The 27,208-nt window shown below is 32.4% G+C and overlaps 5 protein-coding genes across 22 annotated transcripts; 2 read left to right on the top strand and 3 right to left on the bottom strand.

Moving 5' to 3' along the window:
* Positions 1-629: 629 nt before the first annotated feature.
* Positions 630-3,182, bottom strand: LOC123204332 (receptor kinase-like protein Xa21). Its single transcript, XM_044620938.1, has 4 exons — positions 3,139-3,182; positions 1,890-3,025; positions 1,144-1,794; positions 630-882 (listed from the first exon to the last, which is right to left on the bottom strand). The coding sequence occupies exons 1-4, from the start codon at positions 3,180-3,182 to the stop codon at positions 719-721; spliced, it is 1,995 nt and encodes a 664-aa protein (XP_044476873.1). The 3' UTR covers positions 630-718.
* A 1,966-nt stretch (positions 3,183-5,148) lies between these two features.
* Positions 5,149-8,052, top strand: LOC123204392. Of its 9 annotated transcripts, none has more exons than XM_044621011.1 (4): positions 5,171-5,423; positions 6,760-6,857; positions 7,134-7,200; positions 7,562-8,052. In XM_044621011.1, exons 1-4 carry the CDS (start codon positions 5,351-5,353, stop codon positions 7,735-7,737), a joined length of 414 nt encoding a protein of 137 aa, XP_044476946.1. In that variant the 5' UTR covers positions 5,171-5,350; the 3' UTR covers positions 7,738-8,052. The 9 variants fall into 9 exon arrangements, 1 of the variants encoding a protein (XP_044476946.1); XR_006499525.1 differs by lacking the exon at positions 7,562-8,052 and adding an exon at positions 5,695-6,152 and having other exon boundaries at positions 5,231-5,407; positions 6,994-7,332; XR_006499524.1 differs by lacking the exon at positions 7,562-8,052 and adding an exon at positions 5,695-6,152 and having other exon boundaries at positions 5,231-5,423; positions 6,994-7,332.
* A 341-nt stretch (positions 8,053-8,393) lies between these two features.
* On the bottom strand, positions 8,394-12,747 carry LOC123204331 (probable LRR receptor-like serine/threonine-protein kinase At3g47570). Its single transcript, XM_044620937.1, has 3 exons — positions 11,886-12,747; positions 8,820-10,484; positions 8,394-8,747 (listed from the first exon to the last, which is right to left on the bottom strand). Exons 1-3 carry the CDS (start codon positions 12,745-12,747, stop codon positions 8,395-8,397), a joined length of 2,880 nt encoding a protein of 959 aa, XP_044476872.1. The 3' UTR covers position 8,394.
* A 3,076-nt stretch (positions 12,748-15,823) lies between these two features.
* LOC123204395 (dihydrolipoyllysine-residue succinyltransferase component of 2-oxoglutarate dehydrogenase complex 2, mitochondrial-like) lies at positions 15,824-19,052 on the bottom strand. Of its 6 annotated transcripts, XM_044621014.1 has the most exons (5): positions 18,774-19,052; positions 17,220-17,393; positions 16,806-17,078; positions 16,595-16,733; positions 15,824-16,241 (listed from the first exon to the last, which is right to left on the bottom strand). In XM_044621014.1, exons 2-4 carry the CDS (start codon positions 17,238-17,240, stop codon positions 16,662-16,664), a joined length of 366 nt encoding a protein of 121 aa, XP_044476949.1. In that variant the 5' UTR covers positions 17,241-17,393; positions 18,774-19,052; the 3' UTR covers positions 15,824-16,241; positions 16,595-16,661. The 6 variants fall into 6 exon arrangements, with proteins under 6 accessions (XP_044476949.1, XP_044476950.1, XP_044476952.1 ...); XM_044621015.1 differs by lacking the exon at positions 18,774-19,052 and having other exon boundaries at positions 15,824-16,223; positions 17,220-18,677; XM_044621017.1 differs by lacking the exon at positions 18,774-19,052 and having other exon boundaries at positions 16,595-16,672; positions 17,220-18,677.
* Positions 19,053-21,905: 2,853 nt separating this feature from the next.
* LOC123204385 (vacuolar-sorting protein BRO1-like) lies at positions 21,906-25,513 on the top strand. Of its 5 annotated transcripts, none has more exons than XM_044620988.1 (5): positions 21,906-22,116; positions 22,395-22,862; positions 23,891-23,958; positions 25,030-25,078; positions 25,291-25,513. In XM_044620988.1, exons 1-5 carry the CDS (start codon positions 22,060-22,062, stop codon positions 25,345-25,347), a joined length of 699 nt encoding a protein of 232 aa, XP_044476923.1. In that variant the 5' UTR covers positions 21,906-22,059; the 3' UTR covers positions 25,348-25,513. The 5 variants fall into 5 exon arrangements, 4 of the variants coding, with proteins under 4 accessions (XP_044476923.1, XP_044476925.1, XP_044476926.1 ...); XR_006499493.1 differs by lacking the exon at positions 25,291-25,513 and adding an exon at positions 23,489-23,582 and having other exon boundaries at positions 25,030-25,286; XM_044620989.1 differs by having other exon boundaries at positions 21,918-22,265.
* The last annotated feature ends 1,695 nt before the right edge of the window (positions 25,514-27,208 follow it).

Below are 27,208 nucleotides of genomic sequence, written 5' to 3'. Positions count from 1 at the left end.
CATAACTTGAATTCTGTAAGTTCGTAACTTGTTTACAAAACGATATCATTTTACTAATTATTTAAATAAAACAATATCATTTATCAATGAGTTACAAGCTTAAACCATCAATTCAACTTATGAATTCGTATTGAACTATATTTTATTTGAATCAAAGTCAAACCAGTCGTAATTTTGGTTTAACGAACTCAAACTAGATTATTTTTTATTCAAGTTAAACTCGAGTTATGAGAGATTCGGGCTTGGTTCGGTTTATATCTAACCCTAATTTTTTTATAAACCCATAAAACCAATTAGGATGGGTTCATAAGTTTTTTAGTAAGAAATTCAAAATTCCATCATTGAAAATATAATTTTGCTTAGTTTTAATGAGAATATAAACACTCCGATTATTTAGGATAAAGGGTTTATTTTTATTTTTTCTTTATGTACAGCTTTAATATAACTTTGTATAGCTTTAGTAGATTTAACTATAAGTGATTGTACAAATGTTGTTCTTGTTTCATCATTGATATTGTTTAAATAAAGAAGATAAAGTCGTCTTCTATATTTCTTGTTTAAGTAATACTGTTATCTACAGAATCCATTATTCAAAGTTTAAATTGAAGGGCGCTCGAAATTCATTATGCAAAGTTTAACTAGATAGATAATCATCAACTAGAAAGATCATAAACAACAAATTAAGAGCATAAGTAACATACATCACAACACCATTTATTTAAGGACCTCCTACATCTTGCTGAAACTGCAATCTGATCTTCCTGAGTTTTGCCAAGGCATCTTTCATATTGATCCTCTGTTCAGGTGATTCCATGGAACAATTCAAAGGTAAATTCATGATGCTTAACATGCAATTCACTTTGGCACCAAAACCATTCTCATCTCTTAACAGATTAGCATCCACAACTTCTGTTACTGCATCAGGCAATAATGCCTCCACCAAGCTCTTTAAGCTCATTTCTTCAGCAAACATCTCATCCGTGGGCTTCTTTCTTGTGAAAGTTTCCATTAACAAAATCCCAAAATTGCAGACATCTCATCTTGTGGACATAATCCTTATTGATCTATACTCTACAAATTTACATTAAATTCATCATCAAAAGTAAATAACATTCTAACTAAGATTTAGAATTGAAACTTCACCTGGTGCCATATATCCTATAGTCGCTAGTGTAAGGGTTTGTGTTTTAGAATCTCCTTCATCTAAGAGCTTGGAAATGCCAAAATCACTCACATGGGCAACCATATCTTCATCCAACAAGATACTTTGAGGCTTCAAATCACAATGGATGATTGGTCTTGAATAATCATGGTGGAGATATTCAAGAGCCAAAGCAACATCTATCATTATATTCAACCTTTGTAGAATATCCAGAAAATAGTTGTGTGAATACAACCACTGCTCAAGACTACCATTGGGCATGAATTCGAGTATCAAGGCCTTAAAATCAATGTTATAGCAACTGCTCAAGACTTTTATGAGATTTCGATGACAAATGTTCTGTAGTACTTCACATTCAGAATCAAAGCTTCTAAGTACTCTCTCTACTTGTAAATTAAAAACCTTTATTGCAACTATAGTTCCATCTGAAAGTGTCCCTTTGAATACTGAACCAAAGCCACCAATACCAAGCAAGTTCCACTCACTAAAATCATCAGTGGCTTGTTGGATTGCTAGATATGATGTTCTTCTCCATGTTGCTAAAGGTAACGAATCGACTCGATCAACTGGAGAATGTTTTCTATTATAATAATACTTTATGAAGACAAGGGTTACAATCACTGTCATTAAAACTGGCAGGATTGAAGACAAAATGTATTTCATTGCCAGTGTTTTTTATTGTTTGATGGTGTCAAATTGCAAAGAGGAATCCCTTGCCTTGGCAAACCGCACAATGCGTGATTTAACAAGAAAGATTGAGCAGAAGAGTGTTTGAAAGGACCTTTGTTAGGAATTTCCCCTTGTAAATGATTTACAGAGACATTGAAGTTCTTGAGATAGGTAACAGCTTTCAATGATTTGGGAATTTCACCTGAAAGATTATTGTTAGAGAGATCCAAGGATACCAAACTTATTAACACTTCAAATGCATCAAGGATGGCACCTTCAAATTTATTGTCTGCCAAAAATAGAGCTTCAAGAGATTGAAGACCCCCAAGGGTGGCGGGAATGTTTCCTGACAAGAGATTTTTTGACAAATCTAGATCTCTCAAGACCTTCAAACTCTGTATAGTTGGAGATAAAAAACCACTCAATGAATTCAATGACAAGTTTACCTGTAAGATATACTGAAGAGTCCATAAGGATGACGGTATGCTAGAGTTAAATTTGTTGGAGCCTAACTGCAGATCTCTCAGAGAAATCAAATTTGCCATGCATGTTGGAATTGGTCCAGAGAGCATATTATCATTTAACCGCAGTTTATCTATCATGTGTAATTTGCAAAGCTCGTAAGGAATGAATCCCGAAAAATTATTTTTATTTAGCCACAGACCTTGGAGATTCCGCAAATTTCCCGTCGTTGTTGGAATAAATCCGTTCAAGTCATTTTGCGAAACATCTAAATAAATCAAGCTATGCAAGTTACCGACCTCAGTAGGAATGGTGCCCTTGATCTTGCAATTTCTTGCAGAAAAATTCTCAAGAGTTTCAGATAAATTGCCGATTGAATGTGGTATGACGCTATACAGTGGATTATTATCAAAGACTACGGTCTTTAGTTTCCTGCAATTTGTCAAAGAAGACAGAAAGCTCCATTCTGCAGTAGATGATTCAGTTGTGAAGTTATTGAACTCAAGACTAAGCCATTCGAGGAATTTCAAGTTGCAAAATGTATTTGGAACAAGCCCAGAAAATGAGTTGTTGGACAGATCTAGCTTAACGAGCTTGGAAGCATTGGTGATGGAGATGGGGATTGTTCCAGTAAGTTCATTTGACCATATGGCAAGAATCTCCAAGTTGGGAAGCCTATGGCCAATGGTTGATGGTAGATAGCGTGAAAGGTTATTCCCAGATAGAGTAATCCTAATTATGGTTGAAATATTGAAGATTTGAAGCTGTAATCACACCACTTAAGCTATTGAAAGCTAGAAATAGATGTTGACGATTTTGCAAATTGCCTATCTCTGGAATTTCACCTGCTAAAAGGCAAACATCTTAAGTAACCGGGAAACTGAAACATTGAAACGTCTCAAAGATATTAGGAAAGAGAAGTATATAAATATTAAAATATAATGGTTATTTATATTTTGATCATTTTGTGTTACTTTAATTATTTGATTTTGGATTTTGCCATAACCTAAATTAACACACTTTTGACTTTATCAACTCAAGGTGTGTTGATGCGCATTTATTAACAAAAGCATATATATTTTTAGTACATAATTTAAGTATAAAAATGATGTATTATCATGTGATTAAATAATTTTGAATAAAAGATAAAATAACACCCAATTAAGCATGACACATTATTTGTATATTCAAATTCTGTATAAAAAAATGTATACATATAACATTGCTACTTACTATAAATATACTTTATCTAGATTAATAAACTAAATTAATTTATCATTGATGTATAAAAAATGAATGGAACTTGATTTAAAAGCAATATTGTTTTGATGTGTAATATTTAAAATAATATAGTTTAAGTCGATTTGTATTGAATTTTTTCAAACACATGAATTTGGTGAACTAAATTCCCCTCAAACTCAAGTTCAAGCAAAAAAATATTTAACTTACAAATTAAGCTCAAGCTTGAGTTCATTTGTTTCAAACTTATTACGACTTATTTCAGTCAAATTAGTTTTTAATTTTGAATAAACTTGATTTGAATTTAGTCTTAATTATAAAATACATGATATACAATTCTGATTGTCTAAATATGATACGTGATTTGGCTATCCTCAGGCCTAGTACACCCTTAGTCAACTATCGTGGTTTTCAATTTTAACGTGGTTGTTTCCTATTGTAAGTTACTAAGCTAAGTTTGGCTCATTTTTCTGACTTTTGTTTATGACTCGTAGGGCTGGACTCGAACCGAGCCAGCTCGAACTCAGTTCGGACAAGCTTAAAACTAATCGACCCTTGTCGGGCTCGAGCTCGAGCTCGAGCTCAAGCTGCTCGTTAGATTTTTTAATTAAAAATTTTGATACAAAATAACGTTGTTTTGATCAAATGTATTAAAACGACGTCATTTTAATAACGAAAAACGAGTCAAACCGAGTTCCAATCAAGTTCGAGCTTGGCTTTTACGAGTTCAAGTTTAATTATATGTGAACCAAACTGAGCTCGAATCCACTCCTAGTGACTCAAAGAAACTAATTAAATTATTATTATTTATTAAGTTTCTTTAGTATGCTGATAAGAAAATAAAATTAAAAATAAGTTAATAAAAAATTAATAATCACGCAAGTCCAAACCCCCCATTTTCAGCTTATTCTTCGTCAATCTTCTCCTTCAAATTTATGATTTCACTCTCTCGAATCATGTCCATGTCATCACTTTCCACTGGCTCCTCCTCTGTCGCCACCAACATTTGCTCATCATCATCGAGAAGAAGACGTCTTTAATTGACCTCTACCACTCCTTGCACAACTTCATTTCCCTCACTTACTCTGAGCCCGAAGCGGTCAATATTGAGGATGATTTCCTCGTGCTAAAGCAACTCTCTCCTACATCAAGCGCGTACTAGACTCCACGCCCTCCACATGTCGCGATCTCTTCATAAATTACTTCAAGGTCCTTTGCCTTCTCGAGATGTGCTTTCGTATTTGTCCTAACAAAGATATGTTAAAATATATTAGATGTATAAGTATAAAAATTAAAATTTATATTATATAAATTTAATTAATTTGTTTTAATATCTAATTTTTCTTATATTATTTTTATTTAATGTGAAACTTTTTAGTTTCTAATATTCTCTTTTAAATACAATTATTATAAATTGTTAGGTCTATTATTCAGTTGAGTATATTGTCATTTGATATCTAAGATCACCCCTAGCTATTAGATCCACCCATTTGGTTAACACTTTAATACCATATTAAAATATATTAAATCTATAAATATAAATATCAAAACTCATAAATATAAACATCAAAACCCATTTTAATAATACCAATTAGTTTAGTTATGATTATGTTAAAGTTCATAAGACAGTTGCAGTGTGCTACGAAGCAGAAACGGAGCGTTTTGAATAAGTTTCAAAACGCATCGTTTCATTATTCACGGTTGAAAAGTCGAAGGAAAGAAGGGTGGCTTCTGCAGATGATGTGTGCCTCTCTCTAAAGTTTTCGTTTCTCTGACTAGAAGGGGTTCTAGGGCTTTCATGTGCTGCTTCAATCCGGCATGATTTTAACGGCAATGATGCGGTTGTCGAGACAGTTATTAACGAGGAGATCAACGGTGAGCTTTGATGGAGGTATCGTTTTCAATTGATAATCGGATGGTTTAGATTGCTTTTGCCAGCTGTAGTTAGTTATAGTTCAGTGTATAAAAGATGTAATTTGTCACAATTTATTGTATGATTTTTGAGGCTATTGAATGAAACTTTAGGTATTATTCGTTCTTCTTCTCTCTGTATTGTCTTGAGTGCTTATGTTGATGATAATAGTTTTGTTTTTAGGGTTCTTGGTGTTTGATAGTTAATTCTGCTTTCTCTGTGATTCTGATTGCTTAAAGTAGTTTAATAGATTATCGGAGAAGTTCTTTTTGGTATATCTGTTGCTGGAGGTGTTGAATTAGGTCCTCAAGATTCTTGAGGACCACATCAATATGATCATGCTTTTGTGGCACGATGCATTTAAGAGCAAGCAAAGGGCCAGTCAGCAGAACATTCATCTGGAGAAGGCGGCAGTGTTGTTTAATTTGGGGGCAGTGTACAGTCAGATTGGGTTGTCGTTTGATCATGCCAACATGGAGGGGCGGCGGGAGGCATCACATGCATTCATTGTGGCAGCCGGAGCCTTTCCTTATTTGAGAGATAATGCGTCCACAAAGGCGAGTATGGGGAGCTCCATGATGGTGTATATCAGCCTCGTGCGCCAGAATGTTGGAGAGATTGATGCTAGCCCAAGCTCAAGGGTGTGTGTTTGAGAATACGATTGCTAAAGGGAGTATGCCTGGTGTTTGCACTAAAATTTCTAGACAAGTTAGTGCTTTTTTTGAAGCTTTGATTGATTTATTAATTAATCAATTTAGTAAATGTTTTTATGTATTGAATTGTGACGCATTGAAAAACTATTTCGCATAAGTTTAGATTGTGTAAATATATAGGTTTTACAGTGTTTAACTTTTAGGATATTAAATATGTAAAGATTGCATATATATTTGGATTTTGTAGTGCATGATTTGTGAGGTTTAAGGTTATGTTATCTTATTGATTTGTTTGTTTTAATAATAAAATTCGAGCAATATTAGTAGTGTTAGCTTTGATTGAACTGTGATTAGTACGGTTATGAAGGTGACTGGAGTTTTGATGGTGAGTTTGTTGATTTAAGAATGAAATTTTTTTAGGAAAGGTGAGGGATAGTGTTGTTGGGTTTTTCCGGTGTGATTTTGATGTAAAAGCCATTTTTTTTATACTGTCTGTTACTGACATCTCAGGCGTCATTCTTGCCGGTGAGTAGTTCTTCTTCCCAATTTGTTAATTATATGCAATTCTTACATATATCGTAGTTATCTGTCTTAATCTTGCAAAAGTGATTAAGTTGCTTCATTCTGATGTTTTATCAGCCTGCTGACATTTATAATTGCAGGGCACGTTTTAATATACGTGGATCCCGAGTCAAGTCATGCTGTTGTTGGTTGGGCTGCAAAAACCTTTTCAACAGCAGTGTTTTTCATATATGAGCAGGTTATATGCCTTTTCAAATGTGGAAGTTGATTTTTGTAGTTTCATCTTCTCTATTAGTGTCCTTTTTTAGTTTTTTTCCTTTATAAATTTATGATTTTTTTTACGTGTGACATGTTTTGTTGTGGTTCTTCAACAGATCCTCCCAGATGATGCTTTTGGGCAGCAAATGATCAAATTTTTTTATTTGTTTGATGCTGATGCTTTATAAAAATCACATTTTTTATTGTTGGTTTCTTATGTGTACTCTTATTTTTATAATTCTATTTGATGCTCCAGAGTGCTGTTGCCTGGGACATGGTGAAAGTTTATAGCAATTTTGTTGATGCTCAAGAGAGACGCAAGTATATGTATTTTGAAAATTGTTTGCACCAGTATGATTCCAGAGGCATTGATATGCATAATGAGCTTTGGACAGTAATAATTGATTGTTTGACAATACTATTTGCTGTCTAGCTAAATTTTTTTTCTTTTTTAACTGATTGTGCATAATTGTTATAAAAACTTTGTCCCTACATGTTTTTCCCCTGAAATATGTGTTGTTTTCTTGTTTAGTTTACGTGACAAGCATGATCATTGCAGTTTCTTCAATAAGATGTTTTCTTAAATAATGTCTCTGAGACACTAAAAACAATAGACATCCACGAACATTTTTTGGTCTAAGTAGAGAACCATGAGGAAACTCGCCTGTCTTTCCCTGTCCTCAGGTGGAAGCCGGGGCTCAGTTGCAGAGCACTTAGGAGGTAGCAGAGAGGGTGCTTTAGGCTGCTTATCCAAGACGTGTGCTGTTTCAACTTTAGGTTTTGGCTTCTCTTGTATCTTTTCAGCCAGAGATGGCTTACAAGCAGCCCTCTCTGGTATTTTCTCCAAGGGAGCTACATGAGCTACACCTTCACCAGATTTTGAAATGATAGCAATTTTGAAACCTGGTTCTACAGCTTCTCCTTTGGCAATAAGCTGCAAGAAATTAAAACACAGAAGCTAGCAGGAACATTAATAAATCTGAACCACGGGGTGTTCGGGCTTGGTTTGATTCATATCTAGCCCTAGTTTTTTATAAACCCTTAAAACCAAGCAAGACGGGTTTATAAGTTTTTTTAGTAAGAAATTCAACAACCTATAGTTGAAAATATGTATTTGTTTAGTTTCAACATGTATATAAATAATCCAATTATTTAGGGTATAGGGTTTATTTTTATTTTTTATTTATGTTATGATATAGTTTTAGTAGATTTAACAATAAGGGATTAATTTTATATATATATATATATATATATATATATATATATATATATATATATATATATATATATATATATATATATATATATATCATGTTCTTGTTTCTTCATTGATATAGTCTTCTTCTGTATTTCTTGTTTAGGTAATACTGTATCTACAAAATCCATTATTCAAAGTTGAAATTGAAGAAATCTCAAAATCTATTATGCAAAGTTCAACTAGATAGATTATTATCAACCCGAAAGATCATAAATAAGAAACTAAGAGTACAAATAACATATATCACAACACCATTAATTTAGGTGCCTCCTACATCTTGCTGAAACTGCAATTTGATCTTCTTGAGTTTTGCCAAGGCATCTTTCATATTGATCCTTTGTTCAGGTGATTCCATGGAACAATTCAAAGCCAAATTCATGATGCTTAACATGCAATTCACTTCGGCACCAAAACCAATCTCTTTTCTTAACAAATTACCATCCATAACTTCAGTTACTGCATCAGGTAATGATGCCTCCACCAAGTTCTTTAAGCTCATTTCTCCAGCAAACATCTCATCTATGGGCTTTTTTCTTGTGAAAGTTTCCATCAACAAAATCCCAAAACTATAGACATCTCCTCTTGTGGACACAATCCCCATTGATCCATACTCTGCAAATTTATATTAAATTCATCGTCAAAAGTAAATAACATTTTAACTGAGATTTAAAATTGAAACTTCACCTGGCGCCATATACCCCATAGTTGCTAGTGTAAGGGTTCGTGTTTTCGAATCTCCTTCATCTAAGAGCTTGGCAATGCCAAAATCACTCACATGGGCAACCATATCTTCATCTAATAAGATATTTTGGGGCTTCAAATCACAATGGATGACTGGTGTTGAATAATCATGATGGAGATATTCAAGAGCCGATGCAACATCTATCATTATGTTCAACCTTTGTAGCATCTCTAGGAAATAGTTGTGAGAATACAACCACTTCTCAAGACTACCATTGGGCATGAATTCGAGAATCAAGGCCTTAAAATCGATGTTACAACAATTGCTCAAGACTTTTATGAGATTTCGATGACGAATGTTACGCAATACTTCACATTCAGAATCAAAGCTTCTAAGGACACTCTCTTCTTGTAAATTAAAAACCTTTATTGCAACTATAGTTCCATCGGGAAGTGTCCCTTTGAATACTGAACCAAAGCTACCAATACCAAGCAAGTTGCACTGGTTGAAATTATCAGTGGCTTGTTGAATTTCTAGATAAGATGTTCTTCTCCATGTTGCTAAAGGTAACGAATCAATTCGATCAACTGGAGAATGTTTTCTTTTGTAATAACACCTTATGAAGATAACGGATACAATCACTGTCACTAAAACTGGGAGAACTGAAGGCAAAATGTATTTCATTACCAGTGTCTTTGAACATTTGAGGGCGTCAACCTTGCAAAGAGGAACCCCTTGCCCTGACAAACCACATAATGCATGATTTAACAAAAAGGATTGAGCAGAAAATGTTTTGAAAGGACCTTTGTTGGGAATCTCCCCTTGTAAATTATTCACAGAGACATTAAAGTTTTTGAGATAGGTGAGAGCCTCCAATGACTTGGGAATTTCACCTGAAAAACTATTGTTAGAGAGATCTAAGGATACCAAGCTTATCAATGCCCCAAATGTGTTTGGGATGGCACCTTCAAATCCATTGTCAGCCAAAGATAGAGTTTCAAGAGATTGAAGGCCTCCAAGGGTGGTGGGAATGTTTCCTGACAAGAGATTTTTTGACAAATCTAGTTCTCTCAAGACCTTCAAACTCTGTACACTTGCAGATAAAAAACCGCTAAATGAATTCAATGGCAAATTTACCTGCAAGATATATTGAAGAGTCCATAAGGATGGGGGTATTCTAGAGTTAAATTTGTTGGAGCCTAACTGCAGATCTCTCAGAGAAGTCAAATTTGCCATGCATGTTGGAATTGGTCCAGAGAGCATATTATCATTTAACTGCAGTTTATCTATCATGTGTAGTTTGCAAAGCTCGTAAGGAATGAACCCCAAAAAATTATTTTTATTTAGCCATAGACCTTGGAGATTCAGCAAATTTCCCATCGTCATTGGAATAAATCCGTTCAAGTCATTTTCCGAAAGAACTAACCACATCAAGTTATGCAAGTTACCCACCTCTGTAGGAATGTTGCCCCTGATCTTGCAATTACTTGCAACAAAAATTTCTAGAGTTTCAGATAAATTGCCGATTGAAAGTGGTATGACGCCATACAGTGGATTATACTCCAAGATTAGATCCTTTAGTTTCCTGCAATTTGTCAAAGAAGACAGAAAGCTCCATTCTGCAGTTGGTGATTCAGTGGTGAAGTTATTGGACCCAAGATGAAGCACTTCGAGGAATTTCAAGTTGCCAAATGTACTTGGAACAAGCCCAAAAAATGAGTTGAAGGACAGATCTAGCTTAACGAGCTTGGAAGCATTGGTGATGGAGGTGGGGATTGTCCCAGTAAGTTCATTTTATCTTGATTAATGAACTAAATTAATTTATCATTGATGTATAAAAAATGAAAGGACCATACTTAATTAAAGGATGGTCAATCTAAATAAAGAGTAATGTTATGTGTCATCAAGAGTAATATTATTCTTAATTTAAAATTATTCTTAATTTAAAATTAATAAATATAAATAATTATTATATTTAATTAAAAATAATAAAAGAATATTAATATATTTTTTTTAAAAAAAATATTTTTAAGTTTGATTATTTTTAAATATTTTTTATATTATTTATTGTATTAATTAAAAATAAAATTATTTTTATTTTAAAAAATTAATAAATAAATTTATAGTTATGATAAAACTAAAATTATTTTAATAATTTTTAATATCTAAAATAAAAATAATAATCAAAATATTTTTTATATTATTTATTATATTATTATTTATAATAATAATTATTAAAAATTTTTATTATTTATTAATTAAATAAAATAATATAAATAATAAAAAATAAATTATGAGAATAATATTTACATCATTTAAACCAAGCGCTTCTAAATGGAGCACGTGCAGACGCGTAGACTCTGAAGAATTAATTAAGAATAAAATAAGAACAGGCTGTACAAGAGCATTGATTTCATAGTGGAGGCAGCCTCACTTTTATAATCCATTTTTCCGAGGAAGGCCGAAAAGACTTATTCCCACCCATAGTTTGGCGTTGCTAACCTTTTAAAATTTAAATATTTATCCATATATTAAAGTTTATTATTATTATCAAAAATAAAAATATAATTTAAAAATTTTATTTAAAAAATATTTTATACATATTTTTAACTTTAATTTTAAAAATTAATAATTCCTCTTTTAACTTAATTTTAAAAAATTAGTTTTTCATGTCATTTATACAAGTTTTATAGGGTTTGTATATTTTAAGATTAATATTATCCTATCAAATTTTAAAATATTATATTTACACCTTTAAAAACTTATTTTCTCTTTCCGTAACTATCTTTTCTTGTGATTTACTCTATATCTAATTATATATTAAAAAATATGCACACAGTTTTATTGCTTAAGAGTAATATATACTTTATCTTGATTAATTTACTCAATTAATTATTGTTTACAATAATTATACCTGCTAAATTATTAGATATTAAATTTGCCAAAACATTTATTAGATATTAAATACGATGAACATGGGGATTACATTTTATAGCCTTATTGACAGCCAAATTATACTCACGCCAGCTAAAAGTAAATTATGCTTAAAAAATATGGTGGAATCATACCTTCTAAGTTGTTACTCTCAAGAGCCAACCACATAAGCTTACTCAAATTTCCAATATGTTGTGGTATGAGTCCTGTAAATTTATTCCGCGAAAATGAATAAACAACAGCCTCGCTGCAGTTGCCTAAACTTCTTGGAAGCTGGCCAGAAAGTCCATTTAAAGCTAGAGTTAGCCATTCAAGTTTTGGAAGACGATTACAGAGACCATCCGGCAGACTGCCAGACAAAGAATTGCCGCCTAAACGAAACACTTGTAGCAAGGAACAGTTGTAGATGCTGCCCCAAGGTATGGAGCCCGAGAGAAAGTTGCTTGCCATATAGAAAATTTTCAACCTGGTGAGCTTCGCAATCTCTGATGAAATGCTTCCTTGGATATTATTGTTGTGTGACCACAAGGCCTCTAGCGTAGTTACATTGAAGAGAACATCTGGGATGGTACATGAGAAATTATTATATTCAAGTTTTAGGAATTGGAGTTTGGATAAGAGACCAATAAATCCCGGAATACCTCCACTTATTCTATTGTTACCGACAGAGAAGACTCTCAGTCTGCGTAATTGTCCCAGTTCATTTGGCAGATGGCCATGGAAATTGTTGTAACTAAGATCGAGATTCACCAGGAATGAGAGATTGCCCAGGTGTGGAGAGATGGTGCCACCGAGATCCATGGATGAAAGGTTCAAGACTGTGACTCTTTCATGGTGACCACCACAGGAAATACCAATCCAGTTACAGATTGGATTAGAAATGGACCAGTTATATGCCAGTACACTGTAGGGATCGGAAGTGATATGTGATTTGAATTGAAGAAGAGCGGATTGATCGGTTGTTAAATTTTTGGCTGTCACAGCTAAGGTAGCCATGAAAGAGTAATGCAAAAACAAATAGATGCACAAGATATTCCCCATTTAATTGTGAGGTAGGAGTATGAAGTTGGATAAAAGAGAGGGTTAAGAACTTATATATGACTGTGTGTCAATGTGAACAACATTTTGCCAGTGGACTGTATGCTTTCATTCCACTTTCATTTCTTACATAAATTTCTTCAATTTCTTCCTCTTTTCTCACATCTTTACAAAATTTTTCCATTAAAAAGACTAAGAAAAGACACAGGTCAAAGATAGATAAAAAGCCGCAAACATTCATACTTCTTTACACAATTATTCCATCAAAAAGACTAAGAAAAAACGTAGTTCAAGGATTAATAAGGACCCACAAGCATGCTCCTTCCAACAATAGTTGTTGTAGCTACCAATTTGATTGAAACATGAGTGGAAAACACCAAAAAAGTCAAGTAAACTGGTCTAATTAAGTGTGAAAGAAAGAAGAATTAATCATAGTTTAATTTGATATTGCTACTATATTGAACTCGGATCAAAATTATAGCTGAACTTGAGTTAAACTCATGCTCAATTAAGCTTGAGTTTGGTTCGGTCCAAATTTACTCTAATCAAAACATTAATTTAAACATTTATCATTTAAATCCATGAAAACATATTACAATCATCAATCAAGGCCAAAAGTAGTCAAATCAATCATGGAAAAGAGGGTGTGAAGAAAAATTGATAGAGGGAGATGAGATTCACCCAAAAAAAAACGATTAGGAGGGAGATGAGATAATCATTAACAATGACCAGGAAATTGATCGAGGTCAAATTTGGCCATACATAGTAAGAATGAGGATATGGTTCTCAAATCCATCAATAATCATGATTAGCACCCCAAAAAAAAAAATGTTATTGAAATATTTCAAGTAATGAAACAAAACAAACCTAACTAGTTCTTATACATTTGCATAGACTAGAGGATATTAAGATAAAAAATCAATGGGTAGGAGCTTTGATGAGCCTTCAAGAGGAGAGGATAACGGATTTCAAATATATTGGTGTTTATATATACATTTACTTGCAAAAAAAAAATCAAAGCCAATATAAAAACTGAAGAACATCAATAGACTTGTATAAAGCTGAAAATTAACTTGGAAAATGGATAAAGAGAAGCAGGTCTGTGCAAAGAGCACAAAAAATGAAGAACAGAGAAATGCAACAAAGAATGAACAAGTTGTAATTAAAAGCTTTCCGTTTTCTGGAGAGAATTAGAAAAGTATTACATGATCTCTGCATTGCTCATCACTGTGATGTACCCAAATTCCAATTATTTTACATGTTTATATTAAGTTGTAAAAAACTATAGGCTAATTAATTTTATTAAATAATGTCTATTTTGAAGTGAATAATTTTAGTAGTTTAAAACTAAAGTTAAAACCAGATAGTCAACAATTTTTCTCTTTTTTTAAAATTATTCTTCTTCTTTTTCATCAATTATGCTTCTTCTCTAGTAATTTAAACAAGCTAAGGTTAATATCGAGTTGGTCATTTTGGATTCAAAACTAAATTTCAGTTTATTCTTATTCAAGTGTGGCTTGAATCCATATAATCCTAGATGGACATATTTTGATTAGTAAGATAAAATATTTAAGATGAACATACATAATTCAATCCAAATTCTATTAAAGTTAAATATTAAAATTTCAGATTAAAAATGCCAATGTATTATATTTTTTTCTTTCAAAAGATCAAATCTATTTCTTTTGGAGCAAATCCAAAGATAACTATTTTTCTAAACTCTGGTTCGAAAAGAAAAAGCTAATAAATTAAGCTGACATTGAATGAAATTTATTGGGTAAAATTCAAGAAGTACTGTTGCGAAGACTGTGAAAAGGCTTGTTATACTATATATTATTATTATTCTTCTTCATAATGCATCATCATCAGTCTTAATGTTTTACGTGATTAGGATTTAATTTCAAAAAGTAACCTTTGAATGCGCCAATAAAACAAAGAGACTGAACTTTTCTTATTCAAGGTAAACAAAGAGACTGAGACCAAATACTTTCATTTCTTACATAAATTTCTGCAACTTATTCCTCTTTTCTCATGCCTTTACACAATTTTACATGGGTTTCTGTCACCACCACCATTCCACTGTGTTGGATCTTAGATCTCACTTTATATGTTTAATTTTTTCTTGCTTTTGGTTTTTCTTTCATAAGAAAAGCATTTGATAACTAATTAATTTGGATTCTGTATTCCCAAATGAGAAAGGTTTTTTTTTTTGAGCATTTTTTTTTTCAAATAAGAAAAATTTTGCTCCACTTTCTTGCAATTTAGCCTTTTTAAGGGTATTCATCTAACTTAGAAATTATGCAATATCAAAAGAATAAAAAAATATAATAAATTTATGGACCTATAAATAAAAGAAATTTTTGTCTTTTATCCTAGATTTGGATTAACATAGAACTAATGATTTTTGATATGATCCATAGAACTAAGGATGGGGGTATGCTAGAGTTTAATTTATTGGAGCCTAACTACAGATCTCTTAGGGAAGTCAAAAATTATGACCTATAAGAAGCACATTGACTCTTGAAACAAAAATCTTGGCCTAAAGTAACCATTAAATAAAAAATAAAAGAAGAAACATGGATGAAGGTGTGTCTTGATGTCTTGACATTTAATGAGTAATGTTCCACCAAATTTAGTTATATATAATATTTTTTTTTGAAGGGCTCAGCAAAAATGTGCTATTGAACTATTTCAACAGAAAGTCTCTCTCTCTCTCTCTCTTTTTTTTTTTTTTGCCAAAAAAATATAGAAACTTTCAGCCTGAATTACAAACCATTGCAATTGATGTTGCAGAATGTTAGGTACCTGCTGGAATTCGCTGGAGACCTGGAATCAATTTGCTCTGTTGCTGCAAGTCTTCCTTAACGGGTGAATACTGGAAAATGTAATATGAGGGAAATGTATGTGGCTGCTGGAGTGTTCGGCGACTGCTTCTGCTGGATGATGGTTCTGCTGAAGTTGGAATGTTGCTGGACAAAGATTTCCGGAATTTGTGACTGCTGAAAATATGTAGTAAATAAATTCAAGAGCAATGTATGAAAAATACTAATTGTATTGATAAGGATTCAGTAATACAAAGACAGTTCTCTGCTACTGTATTCAGCATAAAACTCAGCAGAAAAAAAAAAAAAGAAGCGAAAACATAAACTATCCAGCATTTGAGAGGCTGGAAACTCTCCCTTCACTCCCTTTTCCTCAAGTTTCTTCCCTTCCTTCCTCTTGATTCATTTCCAGCTTTTATTTTCTCTCCATAACTGTCTCTCATGCTCTGCTCTTGCCACATTCCAGTCTTCTGTCTTTGTGGTCCAACCTTAATTTTTGTATGAGTGACACTTGTCCTGTCTTGTGCTTGTACCTTTGTTGTCTCTTTCTTTCTTTCAATGGGTATATACATACGTCCCAACACAGAAACACTCCTAACAAGATGCCATGCCCTGTGCAAGACAGCGGAGCTGAAAAAATAGGGAATACATGGACATATGAAGAACTGCTCCTTGTTTTGATTGGGAAAAAAGATTAAAAGCACAATAAGATAAATCATCCAGAAATTGCAAGACATAGATGAATTGATATAGCAGTAGAAGCGCAAGGTAAGTGATACATCTAAGTACAAGGTGGTGCTGGATTAGAAAAACAAGGGTAATATGTTTGCATGAATATAAAAATTAATAGAGCCTTCTACATTTGTTGGCAAGAACACATGTACACCAAATGTAAAAAATGAGAAAAAAGAAAATCATACATCTAGTACATAAATATGAAAAAGTGGCACAGGCACCAGTCAATACAGTAGGACTGAACTTACATATCAACTTCATTGAATGTTGTCAACGTTACAAATGCATTCTGAGAGTCCTTAAATGTTGTAGCAATCATGAACAATCTAAAGTGACAAGCAAGATCATCACAGTTTCTTCAACAAGATGTTTTCTTAAATAATGTCTCTGAGAAAATAAAAACAATAGACATCAACAAATGTTTTTTGGTCTAAAGTAGAGAACCCTGAAGAAACTCACCCGACTTTCCCTGTCCTTAGGTGGAAGCTGGGGCTCAGTTGCAGAGCGCTTAGAAGGCGGCAGAGAGGGTGCTTTAGGCTGCTTATCCAAGACAGGTGCTGTTTCAACTTTGGGTTTTGGCTTCTCCTCTTCTATCTTTTCAGCAAGAGATGGCTTAGATGCAGCCCTCTCTGGTATTTTCTCCAAGGGAGCTACATGAGCTACACCTTCACCAGACTTTGAAATCATACCAATTTTGAAACCTGGTTCTACAGTTTCTCCTTTGGCAACAAGCTGCAAGAAATTAAAACACAGAAGCTAGCATCAACATTAATAAATCTAACCACAGCAGAGATGGGGGAAAAAGTAACCATTGTGCAAAAAGCCAGAAAAGTAATAAGAATAGACATTTTAGCATTCCCTCTTTAATCACACCTGCTTCTGGACTTGCAACATCAATTGTTACCTAGAAGGAGGTGAACATTACAAGTATTAAGAAATATCCCAGTTTTCTAATTCACTGGTAAAAGGCAAAGGAAATCCTAGATCAAATGCACAAAACCAAGTCTTGGCTTGACGAACCATTACAATTCAACTTTCACCAATTTACTGCAAGAAGCAGCAAACAAGCATTACCACAGAATTCAACCTCCCTGGAAGTGATTAAAAAATTCATTCACCCTGAGCACAAACAAACTCAAGACAATAAATGGAACACTAAGCCAAAAAAATACAAAGAAAGGCAACTAACAAAAACAAACACACTACAAAAAGAATGTTACAGACACTGAAAAACTCAAGGCCGGAAGAAGCCAACCCAGCAGCCACAAACCATTCCCTTGCAAGCAAAAACACAATAAGGAACTAAAACAGGAGAAGCAACTCCACTCTAGAAAAAAAAAAAAAAAAACTCTGGTTTTTTATGAACTAATTTGAGGAAGTTTGAGATGTAAACACTCCAGTTCTTTTCACTATACTTATTTTCAATCCAGGGGAGGAGAAGCAACACCACTCAAGCAAAATAATTGATTGACAATATCTAAATCACTTCAGTATAAATTGAAGAATTGAAAATCATAAATGAGTTGAAGAAGAACTAGGTCAAATTCAAGTTAGGGATGTTTAAATCATTATTGAAATTTAATTTGAATTTATAGTTTTGATTTATAGTTCTAGTTCAATTATAATTTGTTATTTAAATCGATAGTTTAAATTTATAGCTTGGATTCTTTAAGTTTATAATTTGTTTATAAAATGACATCGTTTTATCAATTATTTAGATAAAAGATATTCAAGGAAACCATTATGTTTCTGTCACCACCACCATTCTACTATGTTGAATCTTAAATCTGACTTTATTTAATATCATGTTTATATTAGGCAATTTAAATCTAATATCATGTTTATATTATTAGTCAATTTATTAGCTAAATTTAATATCATATTTGGTGCCTAATATAAATATAAATTGTAATGCATAAGCATTTATATTAGACAATAAATTTAACAGCAATAAAATCTACGCATTGGCATTCTAGTTTTCAAGAAATCGTATTTCTGTTTTTTGTTTTGATTTGGACTATGGTTTACAAAACCAAACCGGATTGGCTGGTCAGACCGGCTGGACCGTAAACCGGCAATTCAAACGAATTCTAAAACTAAAAAACCTGTTTAATACATGTTTTCGGACTGAACCGCAATTGGACCGGTGGTTTGTTTCCTATGCATGGTCTAATCTGGTTCATCTTGATCCGGTCCTGTATAATAAAAGAGCAATACTATGTGTACCCACTTTGGGTACACAAATGTATACACACTCATATGTGTCATCATATAATTGGTTATTGTTTTATTCTTAATTTAAAATCATCCAACCACATGATGACACATATAAATGTATATATATTTGTGTACCCAAAGTGGGTACACATAGTTTTATTGATAATAAAAACTTATAAATTGAAAAATAAAACCAAAAGCCAAGAACACCTCTTCTTCAGCCCTTTCTTCTGCACTGCCGACTTTCTTCTCATGTGTTGCTTCTTCTTCAACTTCGGCTCTTTCTGCAGAAAAAGCTTTCAGATCTCAAAGTTTCGAAACTAGTGCAATCGCTGGCGGGGACACTCACCATGTGCCCTTCTTGTGAAAGGTTTGGCGGCGTTGCTGATGGAGCATCTAATAAGCTCCCATATTCAATGGCTAAATCCCTTTGCCTATTTGACCTGCTTGGCCCCTTTTATTATTGTTTGCTTTCATTATTTTGGTGATCCAACGGCTCTTATCCAATCAGTCAGATTTGAAGACATTTGGCAAATATTTGGCTACATATTTACTTTTTATTTTAATAATGAGATGATACATTTTTGGTCATATATCGACTTAGAAACGAAATCAAAGTTAAAACCTAATACTTTGTTGATTAATTATTAAAAAATTGTAATTTTAAGTATTCTGAATGTATATTTTATAAATGTCTATAACTTTTATTTCGTAAACTAATAAGTGGACTGCATTGTAAATTTATATATTTCGAATTTGTAAACTAAAATAAACATATTTTATTATTATATATTATAAATTTTTCAGATTCTTATACAAAATTAAAAATATAGTTGGACTGGTTGCTCAAAACGATCTGACTAGTTTGATCAGAACCATATCTTAAAACAGTTTATGATCTGATTCAATTTTTAAAACCTTGATCTGGTTATCAAAAATTAAACTACTTTGACTAATATAACAATTATTGACGGTCTATAAATGATGTAATTGGTAACCATTAATAAATAAAGAAAAATATCAACCTCTTTCAAAAGTCTATATTCAAAGTTTTAACTTTTATCAATGAAAGTTTGCATAACAAATTTTCAAAGAAAGTTTTGATTAATTATGATATAAGTTATCAAATTTACTTACTTTCAATGCGATGATACACTATTAGAGTGTGTTGTCGTGAGATGTGTCAAGAAAGAATACCACTAAAAGGAAGGATATTATTGAAATAAATGATAAATTTGTTTAAAAAAATAACTGCATTAAAAGTTGACTTAGGAAGGCTTAGACAAAATTTTTTTATCTATTTTAATTAATATCCCTTTAGAAACTATGTAATATCAAAAAAATAAAAAATATAATAAATTTATGGAACTATAAAGAAAAGAAATTTTTGTATTTTATCCTGGATTTGATTGAACGTAGAGTTGATGAATTTTTGTACAATCTATTAACCTAACATAACACGTACTTGTTGAGTATTTTTTACATAAATTCTAATTTGAGTCGGGTTCAAAGCAACTTATTTGTGAATGAGGTTGTGTTTGAGTTGGCCTTTCATAAATTGAATAAGACTTGAATGTTTTGTAAAAAAATATAAAAAGGGCAAATTGATATATCAATATGGATGATAATTCAACCCACCAAACTAGGTCATTGGCATGCTCCTCCCCAATGGGGATAGGAACAATTAATATCCTTTAAATTGAGAATAAAGATAGACATATCTTCAATTTATCCCCTCTCTAGCTTATCTCATTCCCTATATATTTTATAAACCTTTAAATATTGAATTACCCTTAAAATATTGAAATTATTACAAATACTACAAGAAAAAAAGGTTTTTAGTGATAAAAAAATTAACAAGGGAATAAATATCCTGTCATTATAATTACTACTTTTATAAATTTAACCACTAATTATATGTACTCTCGTTAAAACTAAATAAATTTATGCTTTTAACTATGAACTTTTAATTTTCACATTAAAAAAACTTACAAACCTGTCATTATTGATCTTATAGGTATATAAAAAAATAGAGATAAATACGAACTAAATTAAACCCAAACACCCCTTCATTTTTAGACATTTATATTTTTTTAGCCAACATAAACTTGGTATTATAGTCAATGAAATATGACTAAAATAATGTCATTTTAATGTGTAATATTTAGAGTAATATAGTTTAAGTCGATTCATATTGAATTTTTCAAACACATGAACTTGGTGAACCAAATTCCCCTCAAACTTGAGTTCAAGCGAAAAAATATTTAACTTACAAGTTGAGCTCAAGTTTGAATTTATTTGTTTCAAACTTATTTTGGGCTTATTAAGTCAAATTAGTTTTCAATTTTGAATAAACCTAATTCGAATTTAGTCTTAATTATAAAATACACGATATACAATTTTGATTGTCTAAATATGATATGTGATTGGGCTATCCTCAGGCTAGTACACTATTAGTCAACTGTTGTGGTCTTCAATCTTAACGTGGTTGTTTCCTATTGTAATTTACTAAGCTAAGTTTGAGTCAATTTTATGACTTTTGTTTATGACTCGAAGAAACTAATTAAGTTATTATTATTTATTAAGTTTCTTTAGTATGCTGATAAGAAAATAAAATTAAAAATAAGTTAATAAAAAATTAATAATCCCGCAAGTCCAAACCCTTCATTTTCAGCTTATTCTTTGTCAATCTTCTCCTTCAAATTTATGATTTCGCTCTCTCGAATCATGTCCGGGTCATCACCTTCCACTGGCTCCTCCTTTGTCGCCACCAACATTTGCTCATCATCATCGAGAAGAAGACGTCTTTAATTGACCTCTACCCCTCTTGCACAACTTCATTTCCCTCACTCTGAGCACGAAGTGGTCAATCTTGAAGATGATTTCCTCGTGCTAAAGCGACTCACTCCTACATCAAGCGCGTACTAGACTCCACGCCCTCCACACGTTGCAGGGCCCTTTGCCTTGTCGAGACGTGCTTCCTGTCTCTCCTGACAAAGATATGTTCGAGTATATTATACTTATAAATATAAAAATTAAAACTCATATTATATAAATTTAATTAGTTTATGTTAATATTTAATTTTTTTTATATTGTTTTTATTTTATGTGTGATTTTTTAGTCTCTAACTATTATAGGCTATTACGTCTACTGTTCGGTTGGATGTATTATTATTTAATATCTAAAATCACTTTTAGTTATTAAATTCACTCATTTAGTTTATACTCTAACATCATATTAAAATATATTAAATGTATAAATATAAAGATTGAAACTTATATTATATAATATCGATTAGGTTGTGATAAGGTTATTATAAAGTTCACAAGACAGTTGCAGTGTATTACAAAGCAAAAACGCATCGTTTCATTAATCACGGTTGAAAAGTCGAAGGAAAATAGGTGGCTTCTGCAGATGATGTGTGGCTCTCTCTAAAGTTTTCGTTTCTCTGACTAAAAGGGGTTCGAGGGCTTTCGTGTCCTGCTTCAATCCGGCATGATTTTAACGGCAATGATGCGGTTGTCGAGACAGTTATTAACGAGGAGATCAACGGTGAGCTTTAATGGACGTATCGTTTTGAATTGATAACCGGATGGTTTAGATTACTTTTGCCAGCTGTAGTTAGTTATAGTTCAGTGTATAAAAGATGTAATTTGTCACAATTATTGTATGATTTTTGAGGCTATTGAATGAAACTTCAGGTATTATTCGTTCTTCTTCTCTCTGTGTTGTCTTGAGTGCTTATGTTGATGATAATAGTTTTGTTTTTAGGGTTCTTGGTGTTTGATGATTAATTCTGTTTTCTCTGTGATTCTGATTGCTTAAAGTAGTTTAATAGATTCTTGGAGAAGCTCTTTTTGGTATCTCTGTTGCTGGAGGTGTTGAATTATGTCCTTTTGATTCTTGAGGACCACATCAATACGATCACGTTTTTGTGGTACAATGCGTTTAAGGCCAAGCAAAAGGCCAGTCAGCAGAACATTCATCTGGAGAAGTTGGCGGTGCTGTTTAATTTGGGGGCAGTGTATGGTCAGATGGGGTTGTCGGTCAATTGCGCCACCATGGAGGGGCTGCGGGAGGCATCGCACACATTCATTGCGGCAGCTGGAGCCTTTCCTTATTTGAGAGATAATGCGTCCACGAAGGCGAGTATGAGGAGCCCCACGACGGTGGATGTCAGCCTCAAGTGCACCGGAATGTTGGAGAGATTGATGCTGGCCCAAGCTCAAGAGTGTTTGTTTGAGAATACGATTGCTAAAGGGAGTATGCCTGGTGTTTGCACTAAAATTTCTAGACAAGTTAGTGCTTTTTTTGAAGCTTTGATTGATTTATTAATTAATCAATTTAGTAAATGTTTTTATGTATTGAATTGTGATGAATTGAAAAACTATTTGACATAAGTTTAGATTTCGTAAATATGTACGTTTTACAGTGTTAAACTTTTAGGATATTAAATATATAAAGATTGCATATACATTTGGATTTTGTAGTGCATGATTTGTGAGGTTTATGGTTATGTTATCTTGTTGATCTGTTTCTTTTAATAATAAAATTCGAGCAATATTAGTAGTGTAATCTTCGCTTGAACTGTGATTAGTATGGTTATGAAGGTGACTTGAGTTTTGATGGTGAGTTTGTTGACTTAAGAATGAAATTTTCTTAGGAAAGGTGAGGGATAGTGTTGTTGGGTTTTTCCAGCGTGATTTTGATGTAGAAAGTGGATTTTGATGTAAAAGCCATTTTTTTTATAGTGTCTGTCACTGACATCTCAGGTGTCATTCTTGCCGGTGAGTAGTTCTTCTTCCCAATTTGTTTATTATATGCAATTCTTAAGTTGATCGTAGTTATCTGTCTTAATCTTGAAAAAGTGATTAAGTTGCTTCATTCTGATGTTTTATTAGCCTGCCGACATTTATAATTGCAGAGTGCGTTTTAATATACTTGGATCCTGATTCAAGTCATACTGTTGTTGGTTGGGCCGCAAGAACTTTTTCAACAGCAGTGTTTTTCTTATATAAGTAGGTTATATGCCTTTTCAAAAGTGGAAGTTGATCTTTGTAGTTTCATCTTCTCTATTAGTGTCCTTTTTTAGTTTTTTTCCTTTATAAATTTATGATATTTTTAGGTGTAATTTATATTATAGTATAACCATACGTATAACATGTTTTATTGTGGTTCTTCAACGGATCCTCCCAGATGATGCTTTTGGGCAGCAAATGATCAAATTTTTATATTTGTTTAATGCTGACGCTTAATAAAAATCACATTTTTTATTGTTGATTTCTTATGTGTACTCTTATTTTTATAATTCTATTTGATGCTCCAGAGTGTTGTTGCCTGGGACATGCTGCTGAAAGTTTATAGCAATTTTGTTGATGCTCAAGAGAGACGCAGGTATATGTATTTTAAAAATTTTTTGCACCAATGTGATTCCAGGGGCATTGATATGTGTAATGAGCTTTAGACAGTAATAATTGATTGTTTTGTAATACTATTTGATGTCTAGCTAAATTTTTTTCTTGTTTTACTTATTGTGCATAATTGTTATAAAAACTTTGTCCCTACATGTTATTGCTTAAAATATGTGTTGTTTTCCTGTTTAGTTTATGTATATATTTTAATATATTCAGTATTTCAATTTTGGGTGTACAAAATTATAATTGCTGCCAAATTTGGGTGTAAAAGTGATTTAGCTTTAATTGATCGGCAATTTTGTTGGACCAGAAACAAATCCATGATTGTTATCTTCTTAGTAATTTTGTATATTTATTTTGAAGTTTTGGTGTTTTCTTGTCTATTTGATTGAATAAAAAGTTGTGATAGGCATTTTCTTGATTCAGGGTTTTGGTTGCATAGTTGAATCTCAAATCATATCATCCTTTGGTCTGCATATCATTGTAATCTGTCTGTTAAACTACTGCAGTTTCAAAGTTGATAAAATCAGTTTTTGAAATTGCCGTTTTATTGATTATGTTTAAATCACAAGGATGATTTGATTAAGGAAGGCACCCTCATGCAAGCATATGCTTAATAGTTTGTGCTTGCAAGTCGGTTACTAATGGTGGTATGGTATTTACACATTGTTCTGGGTTTAGCAACGTGTGCCAGAGTTAGATCTTGTCTATTTTTTGAATCAGTGTATAATTTTATGCTTAGATGATTTTGGCTGTTGAGTAAATTTTAAATGAGAACTTCAAAATTTCTTGGCTGGCCCAAAGGGGGCCTAGAGCTTGTATGTGTGTGTACTGCTACTAATTTTTAAGATTCTGTTTTTACTGGAAAGGAAAATCCATAGGCTGTGTCATTAGGAAGTCTTCTCTTTATGACTCTACTGAATTATTTATAGGATATAAAGTGTAGTACTTTCCCTCTTTACTTTTTTTCTATATGCTTTTTGTTGGGAAGCTTGCCAATTTTTCTGAAACATTCTAGGGAAGAATCTCATCTGTGATTTCTGGTTTTTAGGATCGAGCAGCTAGAATTGTTTGATGAATTTGAGTGGCACATGATGCAGGCGAGTAAATCTTTCATTCCTGTTTTGAAACTCAACCAACATTGCTCTTAGTTGATAACACGATCAGATTTCATCATTTGTGGGCCTGCACCAAATAGAGTTGCCTAAATGTCCACGCAATCTCTTTTAAGTTATAGATCTATCATTTTTTTAACCTTATTTTATATAAATAATAACTGTTATTAACTAATTTACAAACTGTCAATTTTCAGAAGCACTACTGTGTTGCTTATGCAATCAATGATGCCATGGAAAGTCCATTGTCATAAAATAAAATTAAGTGTTTGGCTAAAGGGGTATAAACAATCTTCCCTGCAGCAAACACCGTTTCATTTGTCTGGTCCACCTGTAAAACCTCTTTAGCTTTAATTTTAGCTATTTTATTTAGTGGGATTAATACAAAAGTTAACTTTCACCGGAAATAAACAAAGAAAATTAAGGGATTTTATCTCTTGTTTTATTTCCTCATTTATGTTGTTTAAACCAAGAAAATTTAGTCTTCTGCATCTCTTGCTAGCTCATACTGTATCTTCTTAATCAAGAAGACTAAGATTAACAACATTACCAACAAATATATGATAAACTTGGCAAATCACATATGGCAGCTTCTCCATGACGAATCTACGAAATTTCAGGTAGCTCAAAATCCATTATTCAAATTTCAACTAGATAGATAGCGTAAATCACAATACTATTAACTGGAAGCCAACATCTTGCTCAACTGCAATTTAATCTTCTTGAGCTTTGCCAATGCATCTTTCATATAGATCCTCTGTTCAGGTGACTCCATGGAACAATTCAAAGCCAAATTCATGATGTTCAACAAGCAATTCACTTTGGCACCAAAATCAGTCTCTTCTCTGAACAAATTATAAAACATATCATCTGTGGGTTTCTTTCTTGTAAAAGTTTCCAACAACAAAATACCATAACTATAGACATCCCCTCTTGTGGACATGATTCCCATTTATCTAGACTCTGCAAATTCAAATTAAGTTCATCATAACAAATAAATAATATTCTAACTGAAATTTAGAATTGAAGCAATAAACATCTCCTGGTGTCACCCCATAGTCGTTAGTGTAAGGGTTCATGTCTTTGAATGTCCTTCTTTTAAGAGCTTGGCAATACCGAAATTACTCACATTTGCAATCATGTCTTCATCTAATAAGATGTTCTGAGGTTTCAAATCACAATGGATGGCTGGTTTTGAATAATGATAATGGAGATATTCAAGAACTGAAGTAACATCTATCATTATGTTCAACCTTTGTAGCATATCCAGACAATATTTGTGAGAATACAACCACTTCTCAAGACTACCATTCAACATGAATTCAAGTATCAAGGCCTTAAAATCGATGTTACAACAGATGCTTAAGATTTTTATAAGATTTCAATGATGAATGTTGTGCAATACTTCACATTTAGAATTAAAGCTTTTAAGTAGTCTTTCTACTTGCAAATTAAAGACTTTTATTGCAACTATCGTTCCATCTGAAAGTATCTCTTTGAATATTGAACTGAAGCTGCCAATACCAAGCAAGTTTTACTCACTAAAATCATTGGTGGCTCGTTGAATTTCTTTTGTAATGACACCTTATGAATCAACTTGATCAATTAAAAAATATTTTCTTCTATAATGGCACCTTATGAAGACAAATGTTATAATCATTGTCATTAAAACTAGTAGGACTGAAGACAAAATATATTTCATTACCAGTGTTTTTGATCGTTTGATGATGTCAACCTTGCAAAGAGAAACCCCTTGCCTTGGCAAACTGCAGAATGCATGATTTAACAGAAAAGATTGAACAAAAAAAGACCTTTGTTGGAAATTTTCTCTTGTAAATTACAGAGACATTAGAGTTTTTAAGATAAGTGAGAGTCTCTAATGATTTGGAAATTTTACCTTAAAGACTATTGTTAGAGAGATCCAAGGATACCAAGCTTATCAATGCCCCAAATGTGTTGGGGATGACACCTTCAAATCTATTATCTGCCAAAGATAGAGTTTCAAGAGAGCCAAAGATAGAGTTTCAAGACGGCCAAAGGACTATTTCTCACCCAAAGTATCCTCTTATCTTAAGTTCTCATATTTTAATTTTGAAAATCTCAAACACTCACCTA

This window comes from Mangifera indica, chromosome 20 (genome assembly GCF_011075055.1).
Source record: "Mangifera indica cultivar Alphonso chromosome 20, CATAS_Mindica_2.1, whole genome shotgun sequence".
Taxonomy (NCBI): domain Eukaryota; kingdom Viridiplantae; phylum Streptophyta; class Magnoliopsida; order Sapindales; family Anacardiaceae; genus Mangifera; species Mangifera indica.
Note: the sequence above shows the minus strand (reverse complement) of the source record. Positions and strands in the feature narration are given on the sequence as shown.

Bases quoted from the DNA above. Each gene is read 5' to 3' on its own strand.
- LOC123204332 (XM_044620938.1), bottom strand. From the start codon at position 3,182: ATGTTTCAGTTTCCCGGTTACTTAAGATGTTTGCCTTTTAGCAG. The intron at 1,795-1,889 runs GTTTGCCAAGGC...CAATCCTGCCAG, and splicing joins GTTAAATCACGCATTGTGCG to TTTTAATGACAGTGATTGTA. The intron at 883-1,143 runs GTGAAGTTTCAA...ATCTGTTAAGAG, and splicing joins TATAGGATATATGGCACCAG to ATGAGAATGGTTTTGGTGCC.
- LOC123204331 (XM_044620937.1), bottom strand. From the start codon at position 12,747: ATGGCTACCTTAGCTGTGACAGCCAAAAATTTAACAACCGATCAATCC. The intron at 10,485-11,885 runs GTATGATTCCAC...AATTCCTCGAAG, and splicing joins TGAGAGTAACAACTTAGAAG to TGCTTCATCTTGGGTCCAAT. The intron at 8,748-8,819 runs GTGAAGTTTCAA...ATAAATTTGCAG, and splicing joins TATGGGGTATATGGCGCCAG to AGTATGGATCAATGGGGATT.
- LOC123204392 (XM_044621011.1), top strand. From the start codon at position 5,351: ATGATTTTAACGGCAATGATGCGGTTGTCGAGACAGTTATTAACGAGG. The intron at 5,424-6,759 runs GTATCGTTTTCA...TTATAATTGCAG, and splicing joins AACGGTGAGCTTTGATGGAG to GGCACGTTTTAATATACGTG. The intron at 7,201-7,561 runs ATATGTATTTTG...CCCTGTCCTCAG, and splicing joins TGCTCAAGAGAGACGCAAGT to GTGGAAGCCGGGGCTCAGTT.
- LOC123204395 (XM_044621014.1), bottom strand. From the start codon at position 17,240: ATGTTGCAAGTCCAGAAGCAG. The intron at 17,079-17,219 runs GTGTGATTAAAG...AATTTCTTGCAG, and splicing joins TGTTGCAAGTCCAGAAGCAG to CTTGTTGCCAAAGGAGAAAC. The intron at 16,734-16,805 runs GTGAGTTTCTTC...TTATTTTCTCAG, and splicing joins CTAAGGACAGGGAAAGTCGG to AGACATTATTTAAGAAAACA.
- LOC123204385 (XM_044620988.1), top strand. From the start codon at position 22,060: ATGATTTTAACGGCAATGATGCGGTTGTCGAGACAGTTATTAACGAGG. The intron at 23,959-25,029 runs GTATATGTATTT...TCTGGTTTTTAG, and splicing joins GATGCTCAAGAGAGACGCAG to GATCGAGCAGCTAGAATTGT. The intron at 25,079-25,290 runs GCGAGTAAATCT...GTCAATTTTCAG, and splicing joins TTGAGTGGCACATGATGCAG to AAGCACTACTGTGTTGCTTA.